Source organism: Phoca vitulina, unplaced genomic scaffold, assembly GCF_004348235.1.
Source record: "Phoca vitulina isolate PV1807 unplaced genomic scaffold, GSC_HSeal_1.0 scaffold35, whole genome shotgun sequence".
Taxonomy (NCBI): domain Eukaryota; kingdom Metazoa; phylum Chordata; class Mammalia; order Carnivora; family Phocidae; genus Phoca; species Phoca vitulina.
In genome coordinates this window covers 10,634,498-10,660,998 of record NW_022589738.1, presented here as the reverse complement: position 1 = coordinate 10,660,998, position 26,501 = coordinate 10,634,498, and the positions used below count along the sequence as shown (strand labels likewise).

The following is a 26,501-nucleotide window of genomic DNA, read 5'->3' as shown; positions in this document are numbered from 1 at the left end:
TCCACAGAAGTGAAGTCCCTTCTCATCACATGCTATATATGACTTATCACTGATGATACTAACCTTGATCACATGGTCAAGGCAGTGTTTGCCAGGTTTCACCATGGTAAAGTTATTTCCCAGCACTACCCATACTCTATTCTTTGGGAGCAGATCATTAAGTCCAAACCACACACCAGAAAGGCCGAGAATTAAGTTCCGCCTCCTGGAAAGGGGAGTATCTGCATATATAAATTGGAATTCTTGTGTACTGTATATTTTTCTCAGCTATTTATTTTTCATTCATTCATTCATATCATTGTGGACACATGTGTATTTATTGTATGCTTTGGGTTATAATCCAATACTGCATTACTTATTCTGTGACTCAAATTGTTCCAGCTTTGACCACTGAGACCTCCTTCAGGTTGGCTCCTGTGTCCCGGTGACATGCTCCCATTCTTTGTTTTTAGTACTTCCTCACTTTCTAGTACTACAGTATACTCCAGTTCATCTTGTATTCTCCCTGCCCCAGCCCTAGAATCAGCCATTTCCCTAAATAGTCATGGTTCCTTTTACTGTCGAATAGTATTAGAAACCCAGATCTAGATGCTAAGTGGAACTATGCAGTTCTGACAAGTAGCCAACCTGATTCTTATGCAATCTAGTAAAGTTTGAGGACAACCATTTTGAAAAGTCAAGCACAAATAAACTAGAATACGTGAAGAAAAGTTCTGAAATAGCTGCTTTAAAAAATTACTTATATTTTATTCATGTTAGTTCAAAATTTAAAATTCTAACATGCAAAGCACCCTGATGCGCCAATAGACAGGAAAAAAGAAAATAACGGAAGAGATCAAATAATGATTCCTAAATAAAGTGACTGTAATGGAGCACCTAAAAACCAGAACAGAATTTATTTATTGAGAGCATCCTCTATGCCAAGCACTAAGCTAAGTGCACAGCCTCAAACCTAATGCTGTAGGTATAATTTCTACTTTTTAAAAGATACAGAAATTGATGCCTAGAAAGGTAAAATGTTTGCACAAAGCAATACAGTCAGTAGGTGGCAGAGTTGAGACACCAAATCAGGTCCACTGGTCATTCTCAAGGCAGAGGATTGTGACACGGAATTCTGGTAACTACTGTGTATGTGAGATTCTGTGTGTATGTATGTTGTCTCTATCATATCTCAAATGCCATGATGGAGGGTCAGCTTATTCACTGTTTTATGTCCCATGTCTGTTATATAGCAGGTACTTAGCAGATAAATCTGATTAAATCTGACCAAATTTCTACATGATGAGAATGAGAACCATGAACTACGTTTTCTTCCACTATATGTTATAATTAGACTTGTGTTCCAATTAGGTAAAAAATTACAAAAAAAAAAAAAACAAACCCCAACCCATCCTACTGAAAGCATACTTCTAAATTAACACAGTTCAGACTGGGGGATGATGAAAATATGTACGAATAAACCTGAGCGATAAATTTTAGTAAACAAAAAGATAGTTAATAAGTAGTCTAAGTATAGAAAGCAAATCCCAAAAGTCAATCATTTTCTTCACTGCCAGAATTAATCAGTCATGAACTTCAAAGATGAAACTGCATTGTTCAGTACTTCTTAACACAGAGCAGATCCTTCTTAACATATAACAAACACTAGTCTGAAACAGATCAGGGATCAGAATGCTATTTCTATTACACTTATTAAACCAAAAGACTTTGGGCACACCTTACTGTGAATGGTATGGTTTTAACGACATAAACTAACTCAGATGACAAGCTCTAAACCATAAAGGAAAGGAACCTAATACCAGTATAATAAAAAAGTTTTTAAAATTAAGTCCACATCTATCATCTAATTTGTGAATAAGTTTTAAATCACTACTTCCTATAAAATAAACGTACCTCATAATATGCCAATCCAGTCGTTCATTCTTCATTCATGCATCAAATATTTAATTAATTCCTATTATGTGCCAGCACTGTTTTATATGCTAAGGACCGTAGCTATGACCAAGCAATGCAGCTGTCGTAGAGCTAATAGTTCTCAAGGGAGAGCAACAATAAATAAAATTAACAGATGTCAGATGGTGAGAAGTGCTGGAAAGAAAAATAATTCAGAGAAGGGGCAAGAGGTTACAAGTTAAGGTAAGATTCGTTCTTGCTGAGAAAGTGAACTTGACCTCAGAGTGGTGAGGGAGCTCAGACATATCTGTCTGGAAAAGCAAAGCGCTGAAGTCATGCACTGTGACTACACCGGCAGGACGTGCACTGTGTATTTCTAAGGAGTCACAAGAAAGCCACAGCAAAGTGAACGAGAGGCAAAGCGGCAGAGGAGATGCGAAGGAGTGGAGAGGAGAGGGCCTGGGACTGCCAGTATAGTGCCTTGTGGGTGATTCCGAGCACTCTGATGTTAAGTGAGGAAGACATTACAGAGAAGACACTTTAAAGGATCACTCTGGCCTGCTGTTTTGAGAATCAACTATGGGGAGGGGGGTAAGAAATCATACAGATAAGAGAGTGATGGTGGCTTGGATGTGAAGTGTTAACAGGTAGAGAGATGTGAAAGGTGGTTAGATTCTGAATGTATTTTCATATTAGAACCAACACTATCGGCAGATGGGATGCGCATATGAAACAAAGAGAAAAGTCAGGGATAACAACAAGGTTTGGGGGCTTAGCAAAGAGATGGATAGAGTTACCACTCACTCAGATCAGAGGGGCTGTGGTAGAAGCAGATTTGGGGGGAAGGGACATGAATTTTTTATGTTGAGTTTAAAAAACATATTCAATTCCAAGAGGAGATGCTGAGTAAGCAGTGAGTCACGTAGCTCTGCAGTGCAGGGTGGCCCTCCAGGATAAAAATTTGGGAGTCGTTAGCATTTCAAACCATGACACTAGGAAACCTCACCAGGGGAGTTGAGTACAGACAGAACAGAGTTTCAAGACGTGAGGTAGTTGTTGGAGTGGGATGAGGGGTGAAGAGAGTTCTTTTTAAAGGTGTGTAGACTAATGAGAATGAATCTACAGAGAAGAAAAGGTGATGCTGGGGAGGGCAGAGAACTGCTTAAGCAATTGCTGAAGGAGTTTCTTCTTCTATTTGCTTCAAAGACTGCTGAAATGCAGCATCCTATCTCTGTGGGCAGGAACGGATACATAGAAGCACTGAGATGCATACAGGTAACTAAAATCACTGAAGCAAAGAGGGATTTTATAAGAAATGGTCTTTGGACAACTCTATAGCCATGTGAAAAAAAATCATATCCATAACTCACACCATACTCAAGAATAAACTAGTGAGTCAATCAGAGATCTAAATGTAAAAGCTCAAGTATATTAGAAGAAACTATGTGAATTGCTCTCTAATACGGTGTAGAAGAAGATTTTCTACTATGATCAAAAATCCACATTCAATAAAATATGTTTAATTTATGGCTACAATGAAAATTAAAAAAACAACTGCAGGGACACCTGGGTGGCTCAGTCGGTAGAGCATCTGACTCCTGATCCCAGGGTCGAAATTTCAAACCCCACATTGGGTGTGGAGCCCACCTAAAAAAAAATTTGCATTTAAAAAAACCCATAAGCAGGGGTGCCTGAGTGGCTCAGTGGGTTAAGCATCCGACTCGATTTCAGCTCAGGTCACAGTCTCAGCGTTGTGAGATCAAGCCCCAAGTCAGGCTTCTTGCTGGGCATGCAGCCTGCATAAGATTCTCTCACTCCCTCTCCCTCTGCCTCTCCCCCCACCTGTGTGCACGTGCATGTGCGCTCTCTCTCAAATAAACAAATAAATAAAATGATAATGTCAAAAAGACACAGAAGCCAGTTTGAAGTTAAAGAAACTTCCATTAGCCAAATTTGGGACAATTTGATCAAAACATTGACAGTAAGGGATTACAATTCATTGATATAAAGTAATCTTTGAGTCTGTACTAAAAGATAGATAGATAGATAGATAGATAGATAGATAGATAGATAGATAATGGGAAAGTTCCTGCCCTAGAACTTTCCTGAATGCCAAACAACAAATGTACATATGATGGCGTTAGAAATCATCATTTAGCAACTATAACTGATTCAGTCAAGAATCATAAACAGAAGATGTTAAAACTAGTGGGTAATAGTCTGATGAAGAATAGAAGATTTACATAATTTCAAAGTATCTTTCCACTAAAGTTCTTACCTTTCCATTAAAGAAGAATGATAAAGCAGGATGAAAAGTCATTAGCTTTATGAAAATGATGGTAGAATATCTAAAATTTGTATTTTTTGAAAAAAAGTAATAGCAAAAACTAAGCTTTGCTTGTTTTAACCTGTTTTTATTAAAAGCTGCATGCTATAAAGCACTATTTATATTACCATCTTACTGTTATTTAAAAATTATCTATGTATTAAAAATAGGCCAGAATAATATATACCAAAATCTAAAAACTGATGGTGCTAAAAATTGAAATGATTTTATTCATTTCATGTTTTACTATAGTTTAAATTTCTCTATAATGACCATATATTAATTTCATAAGAAAAATATAAATGTGTAAAATAAAATAAGGACTAAGCAGGTGCACAGCAAAAAAGCTGGAAAGAAACTAAAAGGCCAACAGTGCTTTGTGATTGCACGATGGGACTGTAGATGATTTTTTTTTTTCATTTTTAACTGTGGGATTTAAGATTTAAAAAACACTTTAGGGGCATCTGGGTGGCTCAGTCGGTTAAACATCCGGCTCTTGATTTTGGCTCAGGTCATGATCTCAAGGTCGTGAGATCGTGCCCTGAGTCAGGCTCCTCACTCAGTGAGGAGTCTGCTTGAGATTCTCTCCTTCTCACTCTGCCCCTCCCCCCACTCGTGCTCTCTGTCTCTAAAAAAATAAATAAATTTGATTTAAAACAAATAAAAAAATAAAAACCACTTTAAACAAACACAATCAAATTTTAAAAGTGGGCTGAGAACCTGAAAAGGCATTTTGCCAAAAAAGACCTACAGATAGGCAACAGACACATGAAAAGATGCCCAACATGACTCATCATGAGGGAAATGCAAATCCGAACCACAATGAGCTATCACCTCACACCTGTCACATTGGCTAGTATCAAAAAGACAAGAAATAATGTTTTGACAAAGATGTGGAGAGAAGGAAGCCTCATGCACTGTTGGTGGGAATGTAAATTGGTGCAACCACTGTGGAAAACAATAGAGGCTCCTCAAAAAATTAAAACCAGGCTCAGTTGATTAAGCATCTGCCTTTGGCTCAGGTCGTGATCTCAGGGTCCTGGGATGGAGCCCCACGTCGTGCTCCCTGCTCAGTGGGGAGTCTGCTTCTCCCTCTCCCTCTGTCTCCACCCCTTCCCCCACTTGTACTCTCTCTCTCTCTCTCAAATAAAATCTTTAAAAAAAAATTAAACAAGAAATATCATATGACCCAGTAATTCCACTACTGGGTATTTATCCAAAGAACACAAAAACACTAATTCAAAAAGATACATGCACGCAGATGTTTACTGTAACATTATTTACAATAGCCAAGATACAGAAGCAACCTATGTGTCCAAGGATAAACAGATAAAGAAGATATGGTGTACACACACACACACACACAGTAGAATACTGCTCAGCCATAAAACAGAATGAGATCTTGTCATCTGCAACAACATGAACAGGCCTAGAGGATATTATGCTAAGTGAGAAAGACAAATACTATATGATTTCACTTTTATGTGGAATCTAAAAAACAAACAAACAGATCCTTAAATACAGACAACAAACTGATGATTGCCAGAGGGGAGGTAGATGGGGGATGGGCAAAATAGATAAAAGGGATTAAGAGGTACGAACTTCCAGTTATAAACTAAATCACAGTGACGAAAAGTAGAGCAGAGGGAATACAGCCAATAATATTGTAATAACATTGGATGGTGACAGAAGATGACTACACCATTAAGTAATGTATGCAATTGTCCAACTGATATGTTATATACCTGAAACTAATACAGTATGTCAATTATATTTCAATAAAAAAAAATAAAAATATAAAAACTGATGCTCACAGCTTATCAATTTATACACTGACTTTGTGATGCTTCCCTCATCATCTCTCCTTGAGCTCCTTCCTCTTAACTTCTGGCTCCTTTTCTATCTAACAAAAGATCAGAACCCCTTTCTCTGGGGCGCCTGGGTGGCTCAGTGGGTTAAGCATCCGACTTGTGATTTCAGCTCAGGTCATGATCTCATGAGTTGTGGGATCAAACCCTGTGTTGGGCTCCATGATCAGCGGGGAGTCTGCTTGAGATTCTCCCTCTGCCCCTCGCCCCACTCACAGTCTCTCTCTCTAATAAATGAATAAATCTTTAAAAGCAAACAAACAAACCCCTTTCTTTAAAACTTCTCTATCTGCTACTTCTGAGACATAACTGATATCCCTCCAAGCACATCTGACATCACTTGTTTAGCACCTAGTGTTATTTCCATGGTCGGTGCACAGAAATGGAACTTTCTATAATGGCTACCCCTGGTAATGTCATCTCCAACTGCAGAGCAGTTCCACAGAATTTATACCACTGCCTTTTGCTTTCCCAACCCTGCTCTCCTTGAATGGCTTGCCATCTAGAGTAAAGAGAGGTAAGGAGTATTCTTAGAGTGGGGAGGAGAGTTCAAATACGGATATGTCTTTTGTACAAGAAGTAAACGATTTTAAAAGTGTCAATATCAGGTTCCTCCACACTTTCTCACTGATGAGGCAGAGTAAGGTGATGGTATTTATAACTTTCCCCATCAGAGCCTCCTGTGAAACAAGTGCTTTCCCCTTGCTAGGATGATCAATCTCGGCTCAGCAGAGTCCCGTGGAAACAGGGCCCTCAAAGACGGGGAAGTGAACCTGGCTCTCCTATCCACAGAGTATTCTTAGTTAGATGCCACTTCCAGAGTTCTTCACAAATGTAATTTGTGATCCATTTGTAACTGATAACAATGCACACAATTTGGGAATGCAGATTGCAAACATACATCCAAAAGGTAGGCAAAACTGTGAACGTTTCTTAAAAATTGCCAATATACTTACAGTTTTCTCAGTATTTTCAAAAGCTTCTCTTGCTTCTTCAAATGTGCAGATTTCTTCTTTGCATTCACGATCAATGTTGCCCTGTCTTATCTCTTCAAAAAGTCCATTCGCTCTTGGATAGCGTTTCAATACTGAATTGGCTTTTTCTCCTGTGAGGAAAACTAAGAAGATATAAAATCATAAGCATAAAGTTATAATTTGAAAAACATGCAGAAGCTTAATACACAAGGTGAAAACTGCTAGGTGCTCTTTAGAAAACATAGCCAACATCCTACACCTCTTCCCCTGAGTCAGCAACAAAGTAACATTTAGCTCCAAACCACCACCTCTGCTGTCTTCCTCCTCATATGAGCATGTCTTTTCAGTAGCAGTTGCCCTGGGCAGGGACAGAGACATAATTCCTGGTTAGATTCAGACTTTAGCATATTCCTGCCAACTATCGGTATTTAAATATAGTAATAATGATTCCACCACTTATACTCGGTGTTACAAGTGGATGCCTCCAGGCATCCTGCTGTTGGACACCAGCAACCAAATCAAAATCCAGTCTCCAGACTACCAGTCTTTGTCCCCCTGAATAAAAATAAATAAAGCTCCAACTGACCTAGTAATATAAACCCAGGGAACCCTTACTTGTATGAAAAGAAGAGTTGACAAGACAGTATCAAGAAATTAAGATGAATTTGGCCATAACTCAGTCCAAGGAACACTAATAATTTTGTCCTAAATACACCTAGGTTAAATATATTGTGATATTTTAATATATCAACCCAATTTCACTGTCCTACAGAAAAAGAAAATTCTTCCATATGACTTATAGAGGCATTTCATATAAACACTCAAAATGCACATTTATGATACCCATAAAATAAATAAGGCACTAGTTATAGGCACACTTACAGGGAATCATTTTTAATTTTACATACAGATTCATTTTAAACTACAATTTCATTTTTCTAAAAGTGTCATTCATACTTCTTTGTATAGATAAATACAATGCTACAAGAATTTAATCTCTGCTAATGCAAGGAAATCAGAAAAATCTCTAATTTTATTGACTTCTAACATAAGAAAGGGCACATTACAGATCCTTTTAAGATGTTAAAGAAAAGTCTACATTTTACAAAGAACATTTTAAAGTAAATGAAAAACAGTAAGTGCTCTTTTAAAAAAATGACAACAGGCTCCATAGCTCAGGGGTTAGAGCACTGGTCTTGTAAAAAAATGGCAACGATAGCAATGAATTTAAGGTTTACTTCATTATAGAAATGAATATTTCACTTCACAGAAGATATGGATTCATTACTTAGGATTCTTTATAGTATCCAAATTGATACCACCTGGATGGCACCTACATTAGGATGAAAACTATGGTAGGCCTTTCATAAGAGTTTCCTTCCTTCTATACCTCAGAAGGATAACCATCTATAAAAAAATGAGCTAAGAGTCAAAGAATATCATTAGAAGAAATTGTAAAAAATAAAAATTGTGGCAAGTAGTACAAAAGAAATGAAAAGGGTGCTGTTGAGTTGGGAAAAAAAAAATGAAATTTTCTAGCAGTACTTCTCACAGTTGCAGCATCGGAATCCCCTTGAGGATTTATTATCACTGAGGTTACTGGGCCCAGCTCCCAGAGTTTCTGATTCTATAGGTCTGGGGTAGAGCTAAGAAGATGCATTTCTTTTTTTTTTTTAAGATTTTATTTATTTATTTGACAGAGAGAGAGACAACGAGAAAGGGAACCCAAGCAGGGGGAGTGGGAGAGGGAGAAAGCAGGCTTCCCACTGAGCAGGGAGCCCGACGCGGGGCTTAATCCCAGGACCCTGGGATCATGACCTGAGCCGAAGGCAGACGCTTAACGAATGGGCCACCCAGGTGCCCTGAAGATGCATTTCTAATAAGTTTCCAGGTAATGCTGGTGCTGCTGGTCTAACTACTACAGTTTGAGAACCACTACCTAAATGTGAGCTCCTTAGAAAACCAGTTCTGGCATTAACAAATTTAACGAGATCTTTTACTGCATGACTTTTTAGGGGCCTTAACATATATTTAATCTATATGTGCAAACTTCCAGAACAGGAATATGATACGTACATTTGTCATAATTATTTGATTACAGAGCCCTTTATCAAAGAACATTTCACTGAATTAACAACCTTCTAGCCGTTGGTCTTATTTTTGACCTCTGAAACGACACACAATTCCCTTCCATAAATAGACCACCTAATACATGAAGACAGTAACTGATTTCTGCTGAGGTTTCTCTTTTCCAGGATAAGCATGTCTAGATTATTCATCTGTGGCCATATAAAATAGACAGGAGTCTGCACCATCTTTATCTCATAAAATACAGTGTCCTACACTCAGTGCATTACTCTGAGTGGTCTGACAAGTGTAAAACTCATTAGGACTATCTGCTTCCTTGTTTTTAAACACAAAAGATATATTAATATAGTCTAAGATACCCCTGGATTTTGGGACAGTTTTCTTGAAAACAAACCAAACAATCAACAACAATGTTATTTTAAGATTTTAAGAGAAAAAACTAAATTCTCCTCAGAAATAATTTTCATATATACCATCTACATGGAAAAGGGGTTCAAGGAAAGCAGCTAACTCTTGTAACCAGAAAGCAGGCTAATTCAAAAAGTTAAGCAACTCTAAGGTAACGTATAGCAGGACACAGCTCTCTAATGCCAGCCTAATCAAATTACCAAGAGCATTCCACAAACACAGTATTTGTATTTCTTGTACTGGGCGGCAAGGTAATAGAATACTGAGAAGTCTAGGTAGAATATGCTAGCAAGTAGATTTTATCTCATTTGCCCAACAAATCTGGTCAATTAGAAGATACCACCCAGACAGTTATGATGGCAGAGTGGTAGGGGGACCCCAAGCTTGCCTCGTCCCTTGAATATAGCCAGATCAACATCAAATCATTTTGAACAACTAGGAAATCGATCTAAGGATTAAGAAAACAATCTGCACAACTGGAGGAAGAGAACGTGGCAGATGCGAGGTTCTGAGACATGAACTGACAGAGAGAAAAGCCGCAGTGCCTCAGAGGGGAGGGAGGCCTTTTCAGGGAGCGGAAGTCAAGGAGAGAGGGAGAGAGCGGAGAGAGAACAACGTGTAGGGTTCCTGCAAAACACTGTGGTGTGGGGATCCCCTGGGTCACAGTGAGAGAGAATGCTCCCCTCCTTGCAGTACATTTGGAGGAGTGTATATTGCCTCTCCAAGGACAAAAGGCCCACCAGGCGCCACACAGCGGCCATTAAACAGCAGGGGACAACTTTTTGCTGCGCTTCACCATAGACTCCAGGCACCTGTGCAGCCATGGGACTGTTTTTATGGGGCAGAATGGTGCTGGGCGCAGCGCTGTAAGGCTCTCCTCCAGGGAAGGGCAGTGGGTCTGCGCCTTGCCAGGTCATTTAAGATTTGGAATTTTGAATCCCAGCCACTGGCCAGAGATAAAACACAGAAGTGCCAGCAGTGCTGACGGTCCAGACACAGGTTGAAGGCAGGGATCTGACAAAAGCCTGGAACAAAGGAGGGGAGATTGTTCACTTTTCTGTGAGGGCCTCCTGAACGCAGCAGCTGTGAATTCCCCCACCATTTTCCACCCCCGCCCCCACCAGCAAGGCTGGACTTCAGAGAGAAAAACACAGCACTTCCAGTGGAGGCTGGAGTTGCTTACACCAAACCCCATGCGCCTGCACCAGGCCAGGGCATCTATACTAGGGCAGGTCTGACTGTGAGCCAGCACAGCCGGCCTCTCCCTCAGAAGACCAACACAGGTCCCCTGCATGTACCAGGTCTACTGATCACAGAGTGTTCCAAAGCATCAGCTTCAGTTCTGGTGGAAATAGGACCAGACTCTTTTTTTCAATTATTTTAAAAATTTTTTAAATTTATTTTACTTTATTTTATTTTCTTTCAAAACAGGCTTATAGTTTTTTGTTCAATTGTTGTTTTGTTTATTGACTTTTTTCATTTTTTGGATCAGGCTTCTTTTTTTTTTTAAAGATTTGATTTATTTATTTGAGAGAGAGACAGTGAGAGAGAGAGTGCACGAGAGGGGGTAGGGTCAGAGGGAGAAGCAGACTCCCCGCTGAGCAGGGAGCCCGATACAGGATGCAACCCTGGGACTCCAGGATCATGACCTGAGCCGAAGGCAGTTGCTTAACCAACTGAGCCACCCAGGCGCCCTCAGGCTTCTTTTCTTTCTTTATTCCTTCTTTCTTTCTTTTTCTTTAGAGCCAGGCTTATAGTTTTTTGTTTGTTTGCTTTTTTGTTCCTTTTCCTTTACTCTTTTCTTGGATCAGGCTTCTTCTTCTTCTCTTCTTTTTTTAAATCAGGCTTATCTTAACAAACAAATAAAAGCACACCTAGACAAAAGCCCAAACACTCCCCACTGCAACCAAGGAGGAACTCTGTGCAGAGGACTGACCTGTGGGAGATAGCAGCCAAAACACAACAGCTGAGTGCACACAGCATACACCGGAAACACTTCCTGAAGCACCAGGCCCTAGACAGTGTATGACCCCTTCTTAATTATAGTACTACTCTAAGGAACAGGAAACATAACAAGCTTTCAAAATGCAAAAGACAGAAACCTAGACATCATGATAAGATGGGAGGAAATCTTTCCAAAAGAAAGATCAAGAAGAAATCACAGCCAGGGATTTGCTCCAAACAGATATAAGCAATGTATCTAAACAAGAATTTAGAACAACACTAGCTGGGCTTAGAGGAGCCCGAGCTGCCACGGCTGCTAGAGAGGAGCAAGTCCTCAACTTGCACAAGAAAGTGAAGATGGTCACCAAGTCATACACCTAGTGTGACCAACAGGTTCCTGCTGCATGTAAATCTTGTCCTTGTGGTTATGTATTTCTTAACAGGAAACTTCTAGAAGTAAAACACTCAGAGAAATCATCACCTTTTACAAAAGTGAACAGTACCATATCTTTGAAATATTTGTGAATACTGTTTTTATGTGAATTTAAACTAGGACATAGTGCAGCCACACCAAGTAGAAACATCAATTCTGTCTTTGGAGAAGGCTCTGCTAGTGAAAGGACTATACGGTGGTGGTGTGAAAAATTTTATTCTGGGGATATGAGTCTGAAAAATGAGGCTGGAGGGAGATCCAAATCTGTTTTAAATAAAGATCAATTGAGAACTATGGTAGAAGCTAACCCCAAAACAGCAATTTGAGGCCTTGAACCAGACTTCGTTTCTGCTACAATTTCTCAACACCTGGCTGCAATAGGAAAGGTAAGACAGTTGGACAAGTGGGTAAGTAACACACCAACTGACGGGTGATCATAAACTGAGATGATTAGAGATGTACTAATACCTCAAGATTTGAAAGAGCAGAGACCTATTCTGAAGAGGATCATAAGCTTTGACAAAAAATGAAAGTGGTCTGGAAAATGGTTGGATGTTGATGAAGTTCCCAAACGTGTTAAAACCATCACTATAACCAAAAAGAAGGTTCTGGTAACTGTATGGTGGTCTGCAAAGAGAGTATTTCATTACTTTTAACTCAGGCAAAACTAACAGTAGCATCTTATTGTCTAGAAGTTGAAATTATGGAGGCACCTGGGTGGCTCAGTTGGTTAAGCATCTGCCTTCAGCTAAGGTCATGATCCTGGGGGTCCTGGGATCGAGCCCCACATCGGGCTCCTTGCTCAGCGGGGAGTCTGCTTCTCCCCCTCCCTCTGCCTGCTGCTCTGCCTGCTTGTGCTCTCTCCCTCTCACTCTGTCAAATACATAAATAAAATCTTAAAAAAAAGTTGAAATTATGTATCAAAAATGGATCTAAACATACTCTGCATTGGTTAGCAGACATGGATGGACCTATACTTTTCCATGACAACATCTGACCGCTACAGGTGGTGAAATCCCAGACAACCATAGGGAATAACTGAATAGGGCCAAAAACTTTTGCCATATCCATCACATACACCTGACTTTTTATCAACAGATTATCACCTCTTTCATCATTTGGAACTCTAAGAGAATATTCTCCAAAAGAGACAATAATTGAAGGATTTGAATACATTTTAACAATGTTGAATATTATGAATATATAATATTTGGAGAAATTTATTATTTGGGGAGAGCAGTTAATGCTAACAGTGCATATTTTGGTTGAGTAAAACTTTTTCTGAAAAATAAAAATTAATTAATTAATTAATTAAAAAAAAAAAGAATACTAGCTGGGCCTGGAAGAAATATAGAAGACACCAGGGAAACACAGGCTGCAGAGATAAAAGACCTAAAAACTACTCAGGCCGAAATAAAAAATGCTATAACTGAGATGCAAAACTAACTGCAAAAATGAAATCACAACAAGAATGGAAGAAGAGGAGGAATGAATAGGTGATATAGAAAATAAAATTATGGAAAATTATGTAATGGAAAAGAAGAGGGAAAGAAAACTATTAGATCACGAATATTATATCCGTATCAAGAAAAAATGTGGAAAGACCACAAATACATGGAGGTTAAAGAAAATCCTACTAAAGAATGAATGGGTTAACCAGGAAATTAAAGAATAAATAAATAAATATATGGAAGCAAATGAAAATGAAAACATGACAATCCAAAACCTTTAGGATGCAGCAAAGGTGGTCATAAGAGGAGGTATATAGCAATAGAGGCCTTTCTCAGGAAGCAAGAAAAGTCTCCAACACACAACCTAACCTTACACCTAAAGAAGCTGGAAAAAACAACAAAGTCTAAAACCAGCAGGAGAAGGGAAATAATAAAGATTAGAGCAGAAATCAATGATACAGAGATCAAAAAAGCAGAACAAATCAATGAAACTAGGAGCTGGCTCTTTGAAACAATTAACAAAATTGATAAACCCCTACCCAGACTTATCAAAATGAAAAGAAATAAATTCAAGGGGCGCCCGGGTGGCTCAGTCACTGGGTGTCTGCCTTCGGCTCAGGTCATGATCCTGGGGTCCTGGGATCAAGCCCCGCATCGGGCTCCCTGCTCGGCAGGAAGCCTGCTTCTCCCACTCCCCCTGCTTGTGTTCCCTCTCTCGCTGCGTCTGTCAAGTAAATAAATAAGGTCTTTAAAAAATAAATAAACAAATAAATTCAAAATGGATTAAAGACCTAAATGTGAGACAGGAATCCATCAAAATCCTGGAGTTAGAAAACAGGCAGTAACTTCTCTGACCTCAGTCACAGCAACTTCTTAACTAGACATGTCTTCAAAGGCAAGGGAAACAAAAGCAAAAATGAACTACTGGGACTTTATCAGGATAAAAAGCTTTTGCACAGCAAAGAAAACAATCGACAAAACTAAAAGACAACCTACAGAATCGGAGAAGATGTTTGCAAATGTCTTATCAAATAAAGGTCTAGCATACAAAATCTATAAAGAATTTAACTCAACACCCCAAAAAACAACAAATCCAGTCAAGAAATGGGCAGAAGACATGAACAGAGATTTCTCCAAAGAAGACATATAAATGGCTCACAGTCACATGAAAAAATGCTCAATATCACTCAGCATCAGGGAAATACAAATGAAAGCCACAATGAGATACCACGTCACACCAGTTGGAATGGTTAAAATGAACAAGACAGGAAACAACAAATGTTGGCAAGGATGCAGAGAAAGGGGAACCCTTTTACACTGTTGGTGGGAATGCAAACTGGTACAACTACTCCAAAAAACAGTATGGAGATTCCTCAAAAAATTAAATATAGAGCTACCCTAAGACCAAGCAATTGCACTACTTGGTATTTATCTAAAGGATACAAACATAGGATACAAACATAGGGTTTAGAAGGGGCATATGTTTATAGCAGCAATGTCCATAAGAGCCAAACTATGGAAAGAGCCCAGATGTCTAGTGACAGATGAATGGATAAATTAGAGGTGGTATATACATATATATACACAACGGAATATTACTCAGCCATCAAAAAGAATGAAATCGTGCTATTTACATCGACGTGGATAGAACTGGAGGGTATTATGCTAAGCAAAATAAGTCAGTCAGAGAAAGACAAATACCATGATTTCACTCATATGTGGGTTTTAAGAAACAAAACAGATGAACACAGGGGAAGGGAAGGAAAAATAATGTAAGATAAAAAGAGAGAGGGAGGAAAACCATAAGAGATGCTTAAATATAGAGGAAAAAAATTGAGGGTTGCTGGAGGGGAGGAGGGGAGGGGGAGGGCACTTGTCGGGATGAGCACTGAGTGTTATACGTAAGTGATGAATCACTAAATTCTACTCATGAAACCAATACTATACTATATGTTAACTAACTTGAATTTAAACTAAAAAATAAATTTTTTTTTAAATCAAAAAAGTAAAAGATACCACCCGTAGTAAGAATCTGACCAGTAGGAATGATATTGTTATAGATTAGTTACGTCTGCCATATGTTAGGGAACAGGAAGTTGTGTCAGGTCCTCATCAAAGCAATTTGGAAATCTAATGGATGATACCAGAATTAGGAGTTTTTCAATGTGGAAACAAAATAAAGAGGAAGATAGCAGCCTGGACCTATAGGATAAGATCAGACTACCTTTTCCTAAAACACTGGGCACTTCCCAAGATGCAAGGGCTTATATTTGGACTTCAAAAACTAAGGCAGTGATGTTTAACTAAAGTTGATCACTTTCCTCTGCTTCCTTCTCATCAAAGGGTGTGAGTCAGCCACAGCTATCTGGAATCATTTGTATGCCTGCATCAGAGAGTAAATGATATGACAAGTATACAGGATGTAAATTTATTTTGAGAATACAACATTGAGGTGTTACTGAAACATGTACTTCTCTCATTAAGGAAATAAAGAAAAACCTAAACTGTTTTCTTTAGATTCAGTTAGAAAACACCCTTACTAATAAAAATATTTAAAATCTAGGACTGATACATACACACCCACCAATTATATTTATTTTAAAAATGTAACTACTTTTTCATAATTTCAAAATAAATAGCTCTCACCTATGCCTTCTCTTCAAAAGAAAAGAATAAAAATAAATGAGAATGGCTCAAGTAACTACCTAAATTACTGCCTTAAACAAACTATGTAGTTGTAGAATATATTTCTTAATGCATTGTAGGATAATGCCAAAAATCTTTAGCCAAGTGCAATCACGTACAAACATTTGCTGAAAAACAGCAGACAATTAGGTCTGCAAATTAAGAACTGCCCCCGAATAATGTCTACTCCAATTATCTAATCAGTTCTCTCACTTTGGGTCTGATTTCACTGAAGAAGCCACTATTTAAAGTTGCAAATATTTACATTTTTCTTTTAAGTGAACACAATTCTTTTTCTTAGGACATACTTACTGAATATAGACTATGTACAAGGAGATCATGACAAGTTACAAAGATGACTAGCAGATGGCCTCTGCCCTCAAGGTTCTTCAGTGTAAAAGATAATAAAGATAAAAGAAACACAAAGAACTCTAATGAAAGACTGACCATGGTGGATGCTCTTCGAGGTCAGAAGGCAGGCATAACTCTACTGGGTGTGTATGTTTGGGGGTGGGAAAGTAACTCGGAGGAGGACTCCTGAAAAGTTTTTTTGGGCTGGCCTTTTAAGGATTGGTAGGATTAGGACATGCAAAGGTGGTGAGGAAAGACATCCTAGGAAAACAAAACACTGAATGAGGGCTTTGAATTGAATAAAGCAAGGGATATAAATAAGGTACAGTGAGCTTGGTCAGTAGGGCCAGAGTATAATATTCAAAATGGGAGGAGTGGAAAATGAAACTGGAAATGGGGGCCAATAGCCATGTCATGGAGGCACTCAATGTTAAGCTACAATATTCAAACTATTCAATAGCACTCAGGATTTTAGATTACTACTTCATTACCTAGGAAAATGTATAGATACAACAGATTTAGAGGTGGGATGAAGACAAAATGGAGGGATAAAGGCTAGGTAAAAGGCTACTTACAACAGACCAGATTAAGAAATAATGAGGTCATGCATTAGAATGGTGGCAATAGGAATGGAAAGAAGGGGAAAGAGAGGAAAGATATGGCTACTGGGTGATTTTTTCGGCCACTACACCCACCATGCACCTTATCCCTCAGTCAAACCAAATCTTACCATTCACCATTTCTTTTATGCCTCTCTAATTTTGTACCTAATATTTCCTCTGCCTAGTGAACTCCTATTCCACTCAGATGTAACAGCCTGTAAAAATTTTCCCCAGATTCTACTACCCACTTCATTAGACAGAGGTGCTATAGACTCTCAGTATTTGTGAATACCTCAATTACAGCAATTAATTAAGCTGTATTATAATTTCTGGTATGCCTATCTGGTTCCCCCTGAAGCCTGTAAGCTTCCTGAGGGCAGAGGTCCATATATTATTAATATTTTGATCCAACCTGTCTTTCATAACACCTGATAAAGAACTTGGTAAGAATAGGATTCAGTGGGGCGCCTGGGTGGCTCAGTCGTTAAGCGTCTGCCTTCAGCTCAGGTAATGATCCCAGGGTCCTGGGATAGAGACCCGCATCGGGTTCCCTGCTCGGCGGGAAGCCTGCTTCTCCCTCTCCCACTCCCCCTGCTTGTGCTCTTTCTCTCTCTCACTGTGTCTCTCTCTGTCAAATAAATAAATAAACTCTTAAAAAAAAAAAAAAAGAATAGGATTCAGTAAGTGCAGAATGAATGAAAAGGCAGAATGGGAGGAACTTGAAAGTGACTAGAACCTGGGAAACCATGGACTGTGCTCTAATTATAAAGTAGCACTGCAAACTTAATATATGATTATGAAACAAATACAACAGTAAAGTAATTTACAGCACTTACATATCCTTTTTTAGCAAGAGAAACTATCTTTTGAAATGTGTAGAATACTTCTATTTGTGCTCCCTTTGGAGCAACATTTTTAGTTCTAAAAGAACCATCTCATTTCCCCTAATAGTTATGGAGAGGTGGAGTAGCTAGACACATACTGTTTTGGGGAAGAGGGCATAGCTAGATGCTTTTTGGCCTGGCAAGGAACTAGCAGATTGGTACCCAAAGTGTGTACCAAGGGCCCCTAGGGTGCTGCAGCAAATTCATGGAGAATGTGCAGATATTTTATATTTTTGAAGGAAATGCATTGATACTCAACATCGGCTGGCCCACAAATTACCAGCTTAAGGTAGTTAATGGTTTCATCATTAGATAGTTCTATACTCATTTCCTTCGTGAAGTTGGATTTTCAGCTGTGATTAAAAAAATATGCTGTGTGAAAAATCAATATGGAACAGGAAATGGAGGTGGCAGTATCCAATTTGATTCCAAGGTTTGAGAAGTTGGGTAGTACCCAACAGGAACACACATCCTATGCAGGACTATTTAATATTTAAATAAAAATATTACTTTCTTTGAATTTAGGTATATTACTTTTTCAAATGGCTACTAAGCTGTCAGGATAGAAATACTTAAGTTGTTTGGACCTAATTACTTACTAAATGGAATAATTATTAGGTGCTTCTTTCGGCCTATGGCTGCTATGAAAAAATCACTCCGACAATTAAGGGCACCAAAAACTCAGAAAGTGGGAGACTCCGACCTACAGGTTCTGGAGACACATGGAATCTTGTTACCACTCCCCCAAATCTATTTGGCACTCCAAGTTTAAATGGGCTGGGAAGTTCCTTCTCTTGAGGAAGGAAACCAAGATCCTTTTGAAGGTTCAAAGTGACAGAAACCTGTCATATGGGTTATTGCAGCCTTCATAAGAGTTATAGGTAGCAAGAAAAGAATACAGTGTAGTTCCCCTAGTCACATCACTCAGTTGTAGATTATACTAAGTTAGCCCTTCCTCAGTTAGCCACTCTGCTTCCATGAGCTTGCCTGTAGAAGAGATCAGGAATATAAAAACTGAAACAACAAGGTCACTAAATAGCTGAATTACCGGGAAATCAGGCCTACTGTATTATGGAGTGGGCGGGCAAAGGTAAGTGAAATGCTAAATAGAAAGGCGCCCTTTTCGGAACCCTCCTACACTGTTGGTGGGAATGCAAGCTGGTGCAGCCACTCTGGAAAACAGTATGGAGGTTCCTCAAAAAGTTGAAAATAGAGCTACCATATGATCCAGCAATTGCACTACTGGGTATTTACCCCAAAGATACAAAAGTAGGGACCCGAAAGGCTACGTGCACCCCGATGTTTATAGCAGCAATGTCCAAAATAGCCAAACTGTGGAAAGAGCCAAGATGTCCATCAACAGATGAATGGATAAAGAAGATGTGGTATATATATACAATGGAATATTATGCAGCCATCAAAAGGAATGAGATCTTGCCATTTGCAACGACGTGGATGGAACTGGAGGGTATTATGCTGAGCGAAATAAGTCAAACAGAGAAAGACATGTATCATATGACCTCACTGATATGAGGAATTCTTAATCTCAGGAAACAAACTGAGGGTTGCTGGAGTGGGGGGTGGGGTGGGAGGGATGGGGTGACTGGGTGATGGACACTGGGGAGGGTATGTGTTCTGGTAAGCACTGTGAATTGTGCAAGACTGTTGAATCTCAGATCTGTACCTCTGAAACAAATAATGCAATATATGTTAAGAAAGAAAAAAAGAAGAAGAAGAATGTAGCAGGAGGGGAAGAATGAAGGGGGGGAAATCGGAGGGGGAGAAGAACCATGAGAGACAATGGACTCTGAAAAACAAACTGAGGGTTCTAGAGGGGAGGGGGTTGGGAGGATGGGTTAGCCTGGTGATGGGTATTGAGGAGGGCACGTTCTGCATGGAGCACTGGGTGTTATGCACAAACAATGAATCATGGAACACTATATCTAAAACTAATGATGTAATGTATGGGGATTAACATAACAATAAAAAAATTAAAAAAAAAAAAAAAGAAAGGCGCCCTTTTCTTTTTCCAGAACTGCTGGAAATTACTACCAGCCCAGCTAGGGCAACTTATTCAATTACTGTAGTGATTCCTTTAGTGTACTTGGGACTGTTCTGGGTACCAGAACACCTGGTTTAGTTGCCCTGGTTTTGATATAAGACTATAGAGTAGCAACAGCAGCAAGAAAATCAAGAGCAACAGAGAATAGGAACTGTGCACAATTAATCTAGCATTCCATTATCTTTTCTTCAATGCAAGAGTCAAGACCTACTCTTCTAGACCTAATGTGCAATCCTAAAGTTCTTGAATTTCCCCTGGGAACAGGGTTGGTCAGGGAAGGAAGACATTCTTGTATTACCAGAGGCTGTGGTTGTTTGAGTAACAAATGTGATCTCATTGGTATCCCAAGCTTGTTCAGTGGTGCACATCAGTTCCACATTTAGAAAGCAAGAAAAAGTTGTTAGAGCAAACAGCTATGGGAGAAAAGCAAAAACCCTAAGCTTGCTTTCTTCATCTGTAAGACTGGAATGATAGCACCAGTCTCATAGTTATAAATGAGGTAACGTACATAATGTACTTTACTCAGGGCTTGGCAAAGAATGAATGCTCAATAAATAGTAGTATGACTTGTCACCATCATGGTGGCAGTTACTGCATAAAAGGAAAAACAACAGATCTGCCAAACTGCTAATAAAAATACACTCAGAAAATACAGAATGAATAAGGATCGGGTTAACTTGCAGTGTATCTGTATGCTTAACTCTAGGGATGCCTGGGAGTTTGGTCCCCTTGGTCAAGTTTAGGATGAAAAGTACTAGCTTTATAAAGTGTTGTTTTAAGTCTGAAACTCCCTTGGAGGCACTCTGTACTAGTCTGTCTAGACTGCTTATTGAAAATGTATAGATTGATGGTGTGCATCTGACTTAAATGAATATGCAGTCTACTTTCAGCTATCTGATAGCAGAGTATCAAAGATTCTCAGTGAACTTGTGCCTTGGCTTCCCTGAAACCAAGGTTATCTTAGATATATCTCAGTGGTTCACAATTAGAAGACAAAGTGTGTCCCGTGCGACTAAAAATCACCTTAGCCATTTTTCTCCTGCTGCACCATACATTTAGCCACTATTAAAGCCTTATGAGAATCTCATAGGTTCTTTCAATTACCTAATGTTGTGTAGTGGCCACAATATACTTTGATGATTAATAAATATTTGGGAGGTAAGAGATTTTAAAATATCAGAAATTCTTCAGAATGTAAATTAAGGTCTATTTCTGGTCCTCATTATAAGGATCTGACATCTGTAACAAAATCATAAGGAAGCATCCTTTACAATAACTTATATGCTTACTTTTATTAACTTCAAGTTTGGTCAAATGTATGCTGACAGTCTATTATTATCATTAGAATTTTAACAACAGACCACAAAGATTTTAAGAAGGTTAGAATAAGAAATGAAAATTATACACATGACATATCTAAAGAGAATCAGGAGTAGCTACAACAAAATACACTGAATAATTAAATTATTTTCTATTCATTTTTAGGTTATCTGATAGTTCAGGTAGCTATTCAATATTTTACATGATCATTGTGGATATTGATAGTAATATATCATTTATGCAGAAAACACTCAAATAAACCCTATCTCATGAACTTAGAAACAAGAGATGACCAAAGTCTTGCATTACAATTTATCTTATGCTTTACCTACAGGAAGCCCCAGCTCCCTTAGATTCATCAAGGATCAATTTATGCAACCCTCATCTACGAGCCTGGCTATGAAACTTGAAAGCCTCACTGCACATTACAGCTGAAAAGTAGAAGGGGCAGGATGGGCTGAACTACTTCAACACACTGAGAGAAACAAGAAGTGAAAGCTGATTAATCTGAAGGCAAGGGAAAAGAGAGACAGAAGGCCCTTTGAGGGTTATTTGGAATAGGCTTTAACCTCTCCCCTTCCCCCATACTAACCAAAGCTGTAGGTATCAGTGATTATGTTTATAATGATGAATCTGAGTCATCAAGAAAGGACCATGATGTTCACGATATTGTTTAGGAAGGAAGTAGATTATATGATCTGTTTTAGAACTATTTCCATAAAAATACTTTTTAAAAAGTTTTTTTAAACACTTATTAAAAAGATAAACATCAGCAATCTGCAAAATGTATTTATTCAAATGGAAAGTTTGTTCCTAGAGAATGCTGTGTAAATCTTGGTACAGCAACAACTGAATCTATAATGGGTTCACACACTAACCAGGAAGCTGTTTTTCTTTTCTGAATAAATCTCTAATATCTTGTTTAGTTGTGAATTTCTCATAAGACTGCAGAATATGCTAAGCTATCCATTTATATGAGCCTCCTGTTTGTCACATGAACACTGACTTCTGAAACCATCTTTTCGAAGCCAGTATCTGTTCACCACTTTCACCAACCCTGAATTAAGCCCAGTGAAACTGCAGGACAAGAGAGGAATGTAATATGGTGAAAAGGTCCTGAATTTGTAGTCACAATATGCAGATTCCTGTTCCAGCTCTGGCACTAAACTGGCTGCATGGTTCTTTATTGCTTAATTTATCTGGGCCTGTCTCCTAAGCTAAGGTGCTGTTTATGATTTCTTAGGCCCTTTCAGTTGTAACTGTGAAGTTTTTTAATTGGAAAGATTTTTGTTGAGTAGGTGTAGTTTTATCTTATCCAAAACCTTTTGAGATATGAATATACTATTTTCCAGCCAAGCAACCACCATCCCCCAAACCAACAGCAAATAAATAATAAGAGAAAATCAACAAGGCACACCCTCCCCATCCAACCCTGTGCTCAGATTTATATAAAAAGAATCTATGATGTGTCATATTCATAATTCCTTGTTTTCTTGCTTCTAAGCCATTTTGATACTATTATTTACTCAGTTGGTCATGCATACAATGCCTTCAAGGTTTTTTCTGGCTGAAAAAGGTATTAAGTAGGTATTTCTTATCACAGACTGATGGAAATAACTTTCCCTAGAAAAACGAATTCTCACATTCCAAAGTGACACTTCACTTACTAAAAAACAAAATTATGCAAACTAAAAAGATGCCATTTGGACCATCTTCCTATTTCTTGATAAGGTGGAAAAAAAATAAAGTATTTCCCAATTATATTTCACCTCTGTGACCTATTTGTAGAACTTAAAGGTTAATTTTTTCATAGGGGGTAGGTTTTCTAATTCAGAAATTTGTTGTATAGTGGTGTTCATACACCCAATCAAGATGTTACAAATGTACAGCTTAGGATGGCATGTAGTATATATATATGTTTTCATGTGAATTAGGGAGCTGAAGCCCATATAAGAACTCAGATACTTAAAAAATTAATTTGAAGTTACAGGACTGAGCTAGTGAGAGTGGGAAGCCTCAGGGTTTGAGAGAAGAAATAATCCTGAAGCTGTTTCTTAAGGACAATGTGGTGGTTATGATCACTACCTAACACTTAAAAAAATACATCTTTGTGCCCCTGGAGGTATGTAACAAAATGCCAGATGATAACAGGCAGGTTTCCAGGAATAAGGGTGGAGCAAATGCCAGAAATGGATTTCTATAAGAGAGAAAACAACAGAAGTAATGTATGTCTATAAAGTCAATATTCTCTAAAAACAAAACATGGTTCCCCCAAGAGTGAGTCTTACTAACTCAAAATGGTTTTCTTTAAAATCAAATTTTACAACGTATATTCATTCAGATGTCTCTTGTCCACTGATTTTATGCTTAATAAGGAATAATGAGATACAGAGAAATGGTCTCATAGATTGTCTCATAAAAAAAGGTAGAAGGCCAAATTTTCTTCTGGAGGAATTTTACAATTCATAACTCCTTATTAAGGAATTTTTCTGAGATGGTAGATGGCAGCAAACAAGTTACTAGTGATCATAAGAACTGATTTAAAGGTAGGATACTCTAATACATGATATTTATGGATGAGGGGGTACACCTTACCCACAGGAAACAAACAAATACAGAATTAGAAAATGGTCTAATTTATACAAAATTAAGCACATAATCAGGTGGAATCATCAGAACAGAAGAATTCCAAAGATGGGTATTTCTCCTGTCACTAGTACCTCAATTATATCAGCAAGAGTATCATTTGTCTCAGGGTTTACAGTTCTTAGAACCATAAAAGTTTCTTTTTAGTTTACGTGTCCTATCTACACTGATTATAGTTCTGACCCACATGGAAGAATATGGAAATAACTATAACTGATAATGGCCATTTAATGGGAAAAAAGGCAGGTAGACAGGACTCACCAAATACGAAATATAGTTTTAAATACCTAACTCTATGTTATAGTGAACGCTTTACAACTTGTCAACATAGACAGTATGATATTACCTATGTGATAGCTGTAATCTAGACTCTAGGAGTGAATAATTGTCCTAATAGAACATGTTCTACAGTTAATCAAAAAGCCACATTCCAGAGGTGGCTATGCAGATAGCACTCAAAAGAGAGCACTCAGCTACCTTTTTCTCCTGCCAACAGCAGCAGAGCATAATGGATTTAGAAAATGGAGTCTCACTGACAAATTAGTGCCTTTGTTAATTAGCACATGGACTTCAGAAATGACTTTTTACTGGTGGAATTAATATTGTTTATATGTGAATTTTCTCTAGGAATGATAGCACAATGCAAACTTTTGCTTGCTCTGCCTAAAGTGGAGGTGCTAATTACCAGGAATACTTCGTTTTCTTCCTTTCCCTCATGGTGGCTCCTCAGGGATCCCTTTAGAAAACCTGGGGCTTCACTGAACACACTGGAAACCACTGATCCATCTCAATCCCTTCATTTTACTGATGAGAAAACTGAAATCCAGAAGTTAAGTGACTCACCCAAGGACACAACTGCTTGATTATAGAACCAGGGCTATACCTTGGTTTCCAAAACCATATAACGTTCCCCTTTAGACTCAAATACTTCTATGAAAAACATCATAATATGTGTATTATGGCTTGTCTCTAAAGATTTACTTTACTTTATTCTAAATTAGTGGTTCTCAGCCCAGGGCAATTTTGCACCCCTAAGGAACATTTAGCACTGTCTGGATACATTTTTGGTTGTCACAACTTGGAGAGGAAGGAACCACTGGCATCTAGTGTGGAGAGGCCAACGATGTTTCTAAACATCTTAGAACACACAGGACAGCAACCCCCCCCCCCATACAAAGAATTATCCAGCCAAAAATGTCAACAGTCACTCCTAGAAAACATCTCAAAGAACTGAAAACAGATATTCAAACAAAAACTTGTACAACAATGTTCACAGCAGCATTACCTACAATAGCCAAAGGGTGGAAACAACCCAAATGTCCATCAACTGGTGAACAGATATTCAAAATGTGGTATATTTATACAATGGGATATTATTCAGCCATAAAAGGGATAAGGTACTAATACAAATACAACATGGAGGGGAACCTGGGTGGCTCAGTCGTTAAGCGTCTGCCTTCAGCTCAGGTCATGATCCCAGGGTCCTGGGATCGAGACCCGCATCGGGCTCCCAGCTCTGCGGGAAGCCTGCTTCTCCCTCTCCCACTCCCCCTGCTTGTGTTCCCTCTCTCGCTGTGTCTCTCTCTGTCAAATAAATAAATAAAATCTTTAAAACAAAACAAAACAAAACAAATACAACATGGATAAACCTAAAAAAAAAGGGGAAAAAAAGCCAGACACAAAAGGTCTTATGTTGTATTATTCCCTGCATATGAAATATCCAGAATAGGTAAACCCATAGAGAAAGAAAGCAGATTACAGGTTGCCAGGGCCTAGGGAGAGGGAGGATTGGAGACTGACTGCTTAATGGGTCTGGAGTCTCCTCTGGAGGTGATGAACATTTTTGGAAATAGTCGCATAACACTGTGAATGATGAAGTGTCACTGAATTGTACACTTTAACATGGTGAATTCTGTTACATGAATTTTGCCTCAAGTGAAAAAAAAATGTCAACAGTGCAAACCTAACTTAAGTACCAAAGGTTATTTTCTTGTTAAATAGGTAAAAGGCAGAGAGGATTGTATCAAAGACAAAAAGCATCAAGCACTATAATGAGTTTGTTTGTTTGTTTGTTTTTAAAGTAGCTTGACCCTTAAATAGTTACCTCATTTTCCTAGTGGAAAAGACTTGCTAGGAAAAAGTAATGGCTGCTGTCAACCCCAAGCAGATTTGTATTACTGTTATAAAATTATGAAGATAAGGGTTTACAATAAATTGGTGACGTCATCTAAACTGCAGAGGCATGAATATGCTACTGTAATAAAGAAACTCTGAAATTTAATACAGGCCAGAAAATGAAATAATTAATTGGCTTTAAATGTGTGCCTTTACTTGAACTATAAACCAGGGAGCTGTCAAATAAAATTAGATATTACATTAAGAGAAAGTCACTTTACAATGCTTGTCAGTTTGAATGTTCATTCCCTGTTTGAAAATACAGAGCTGTATGCTCAGAGTTAAAGTTTAGGATTGGCCTCAACTGAGCAGTAGTTCAGCAGTGAATCAAAGAGCTTAGAGATTTACTGTGGTAGCTCTAAACCATCTTTCCTTATACTAAGTCTTGATA

The 26,501-nt window shown here is 38.4% G+C and overlaps 1 protein-coding gene across 2 annotated transcripts in view; it reads right to left on the bottom strand.

Annotated features, from left to right (window-relative positions):
• Positions 1 to 26,501, bottom strand: part of PRRG1 (proline rich and Gla domain 1) — a 156,197-nt gene that overhangs the window by 63,445 nt on the left and 66,251 nt on the right. For both annotated transcript variants that reach the window (XM_032426515.1, XM_032426514.1), the window contains exon 3: positions 7,044 to 7,204. In XM_032426515.1, coding sequence (XP_032282406.1) covers positions 7,044 to 7,204 — 161 coding nt within the window. The remainder of the gene's footprint in view (positions 1 to 7,043; positions 7,205 to 26,501) is intronic.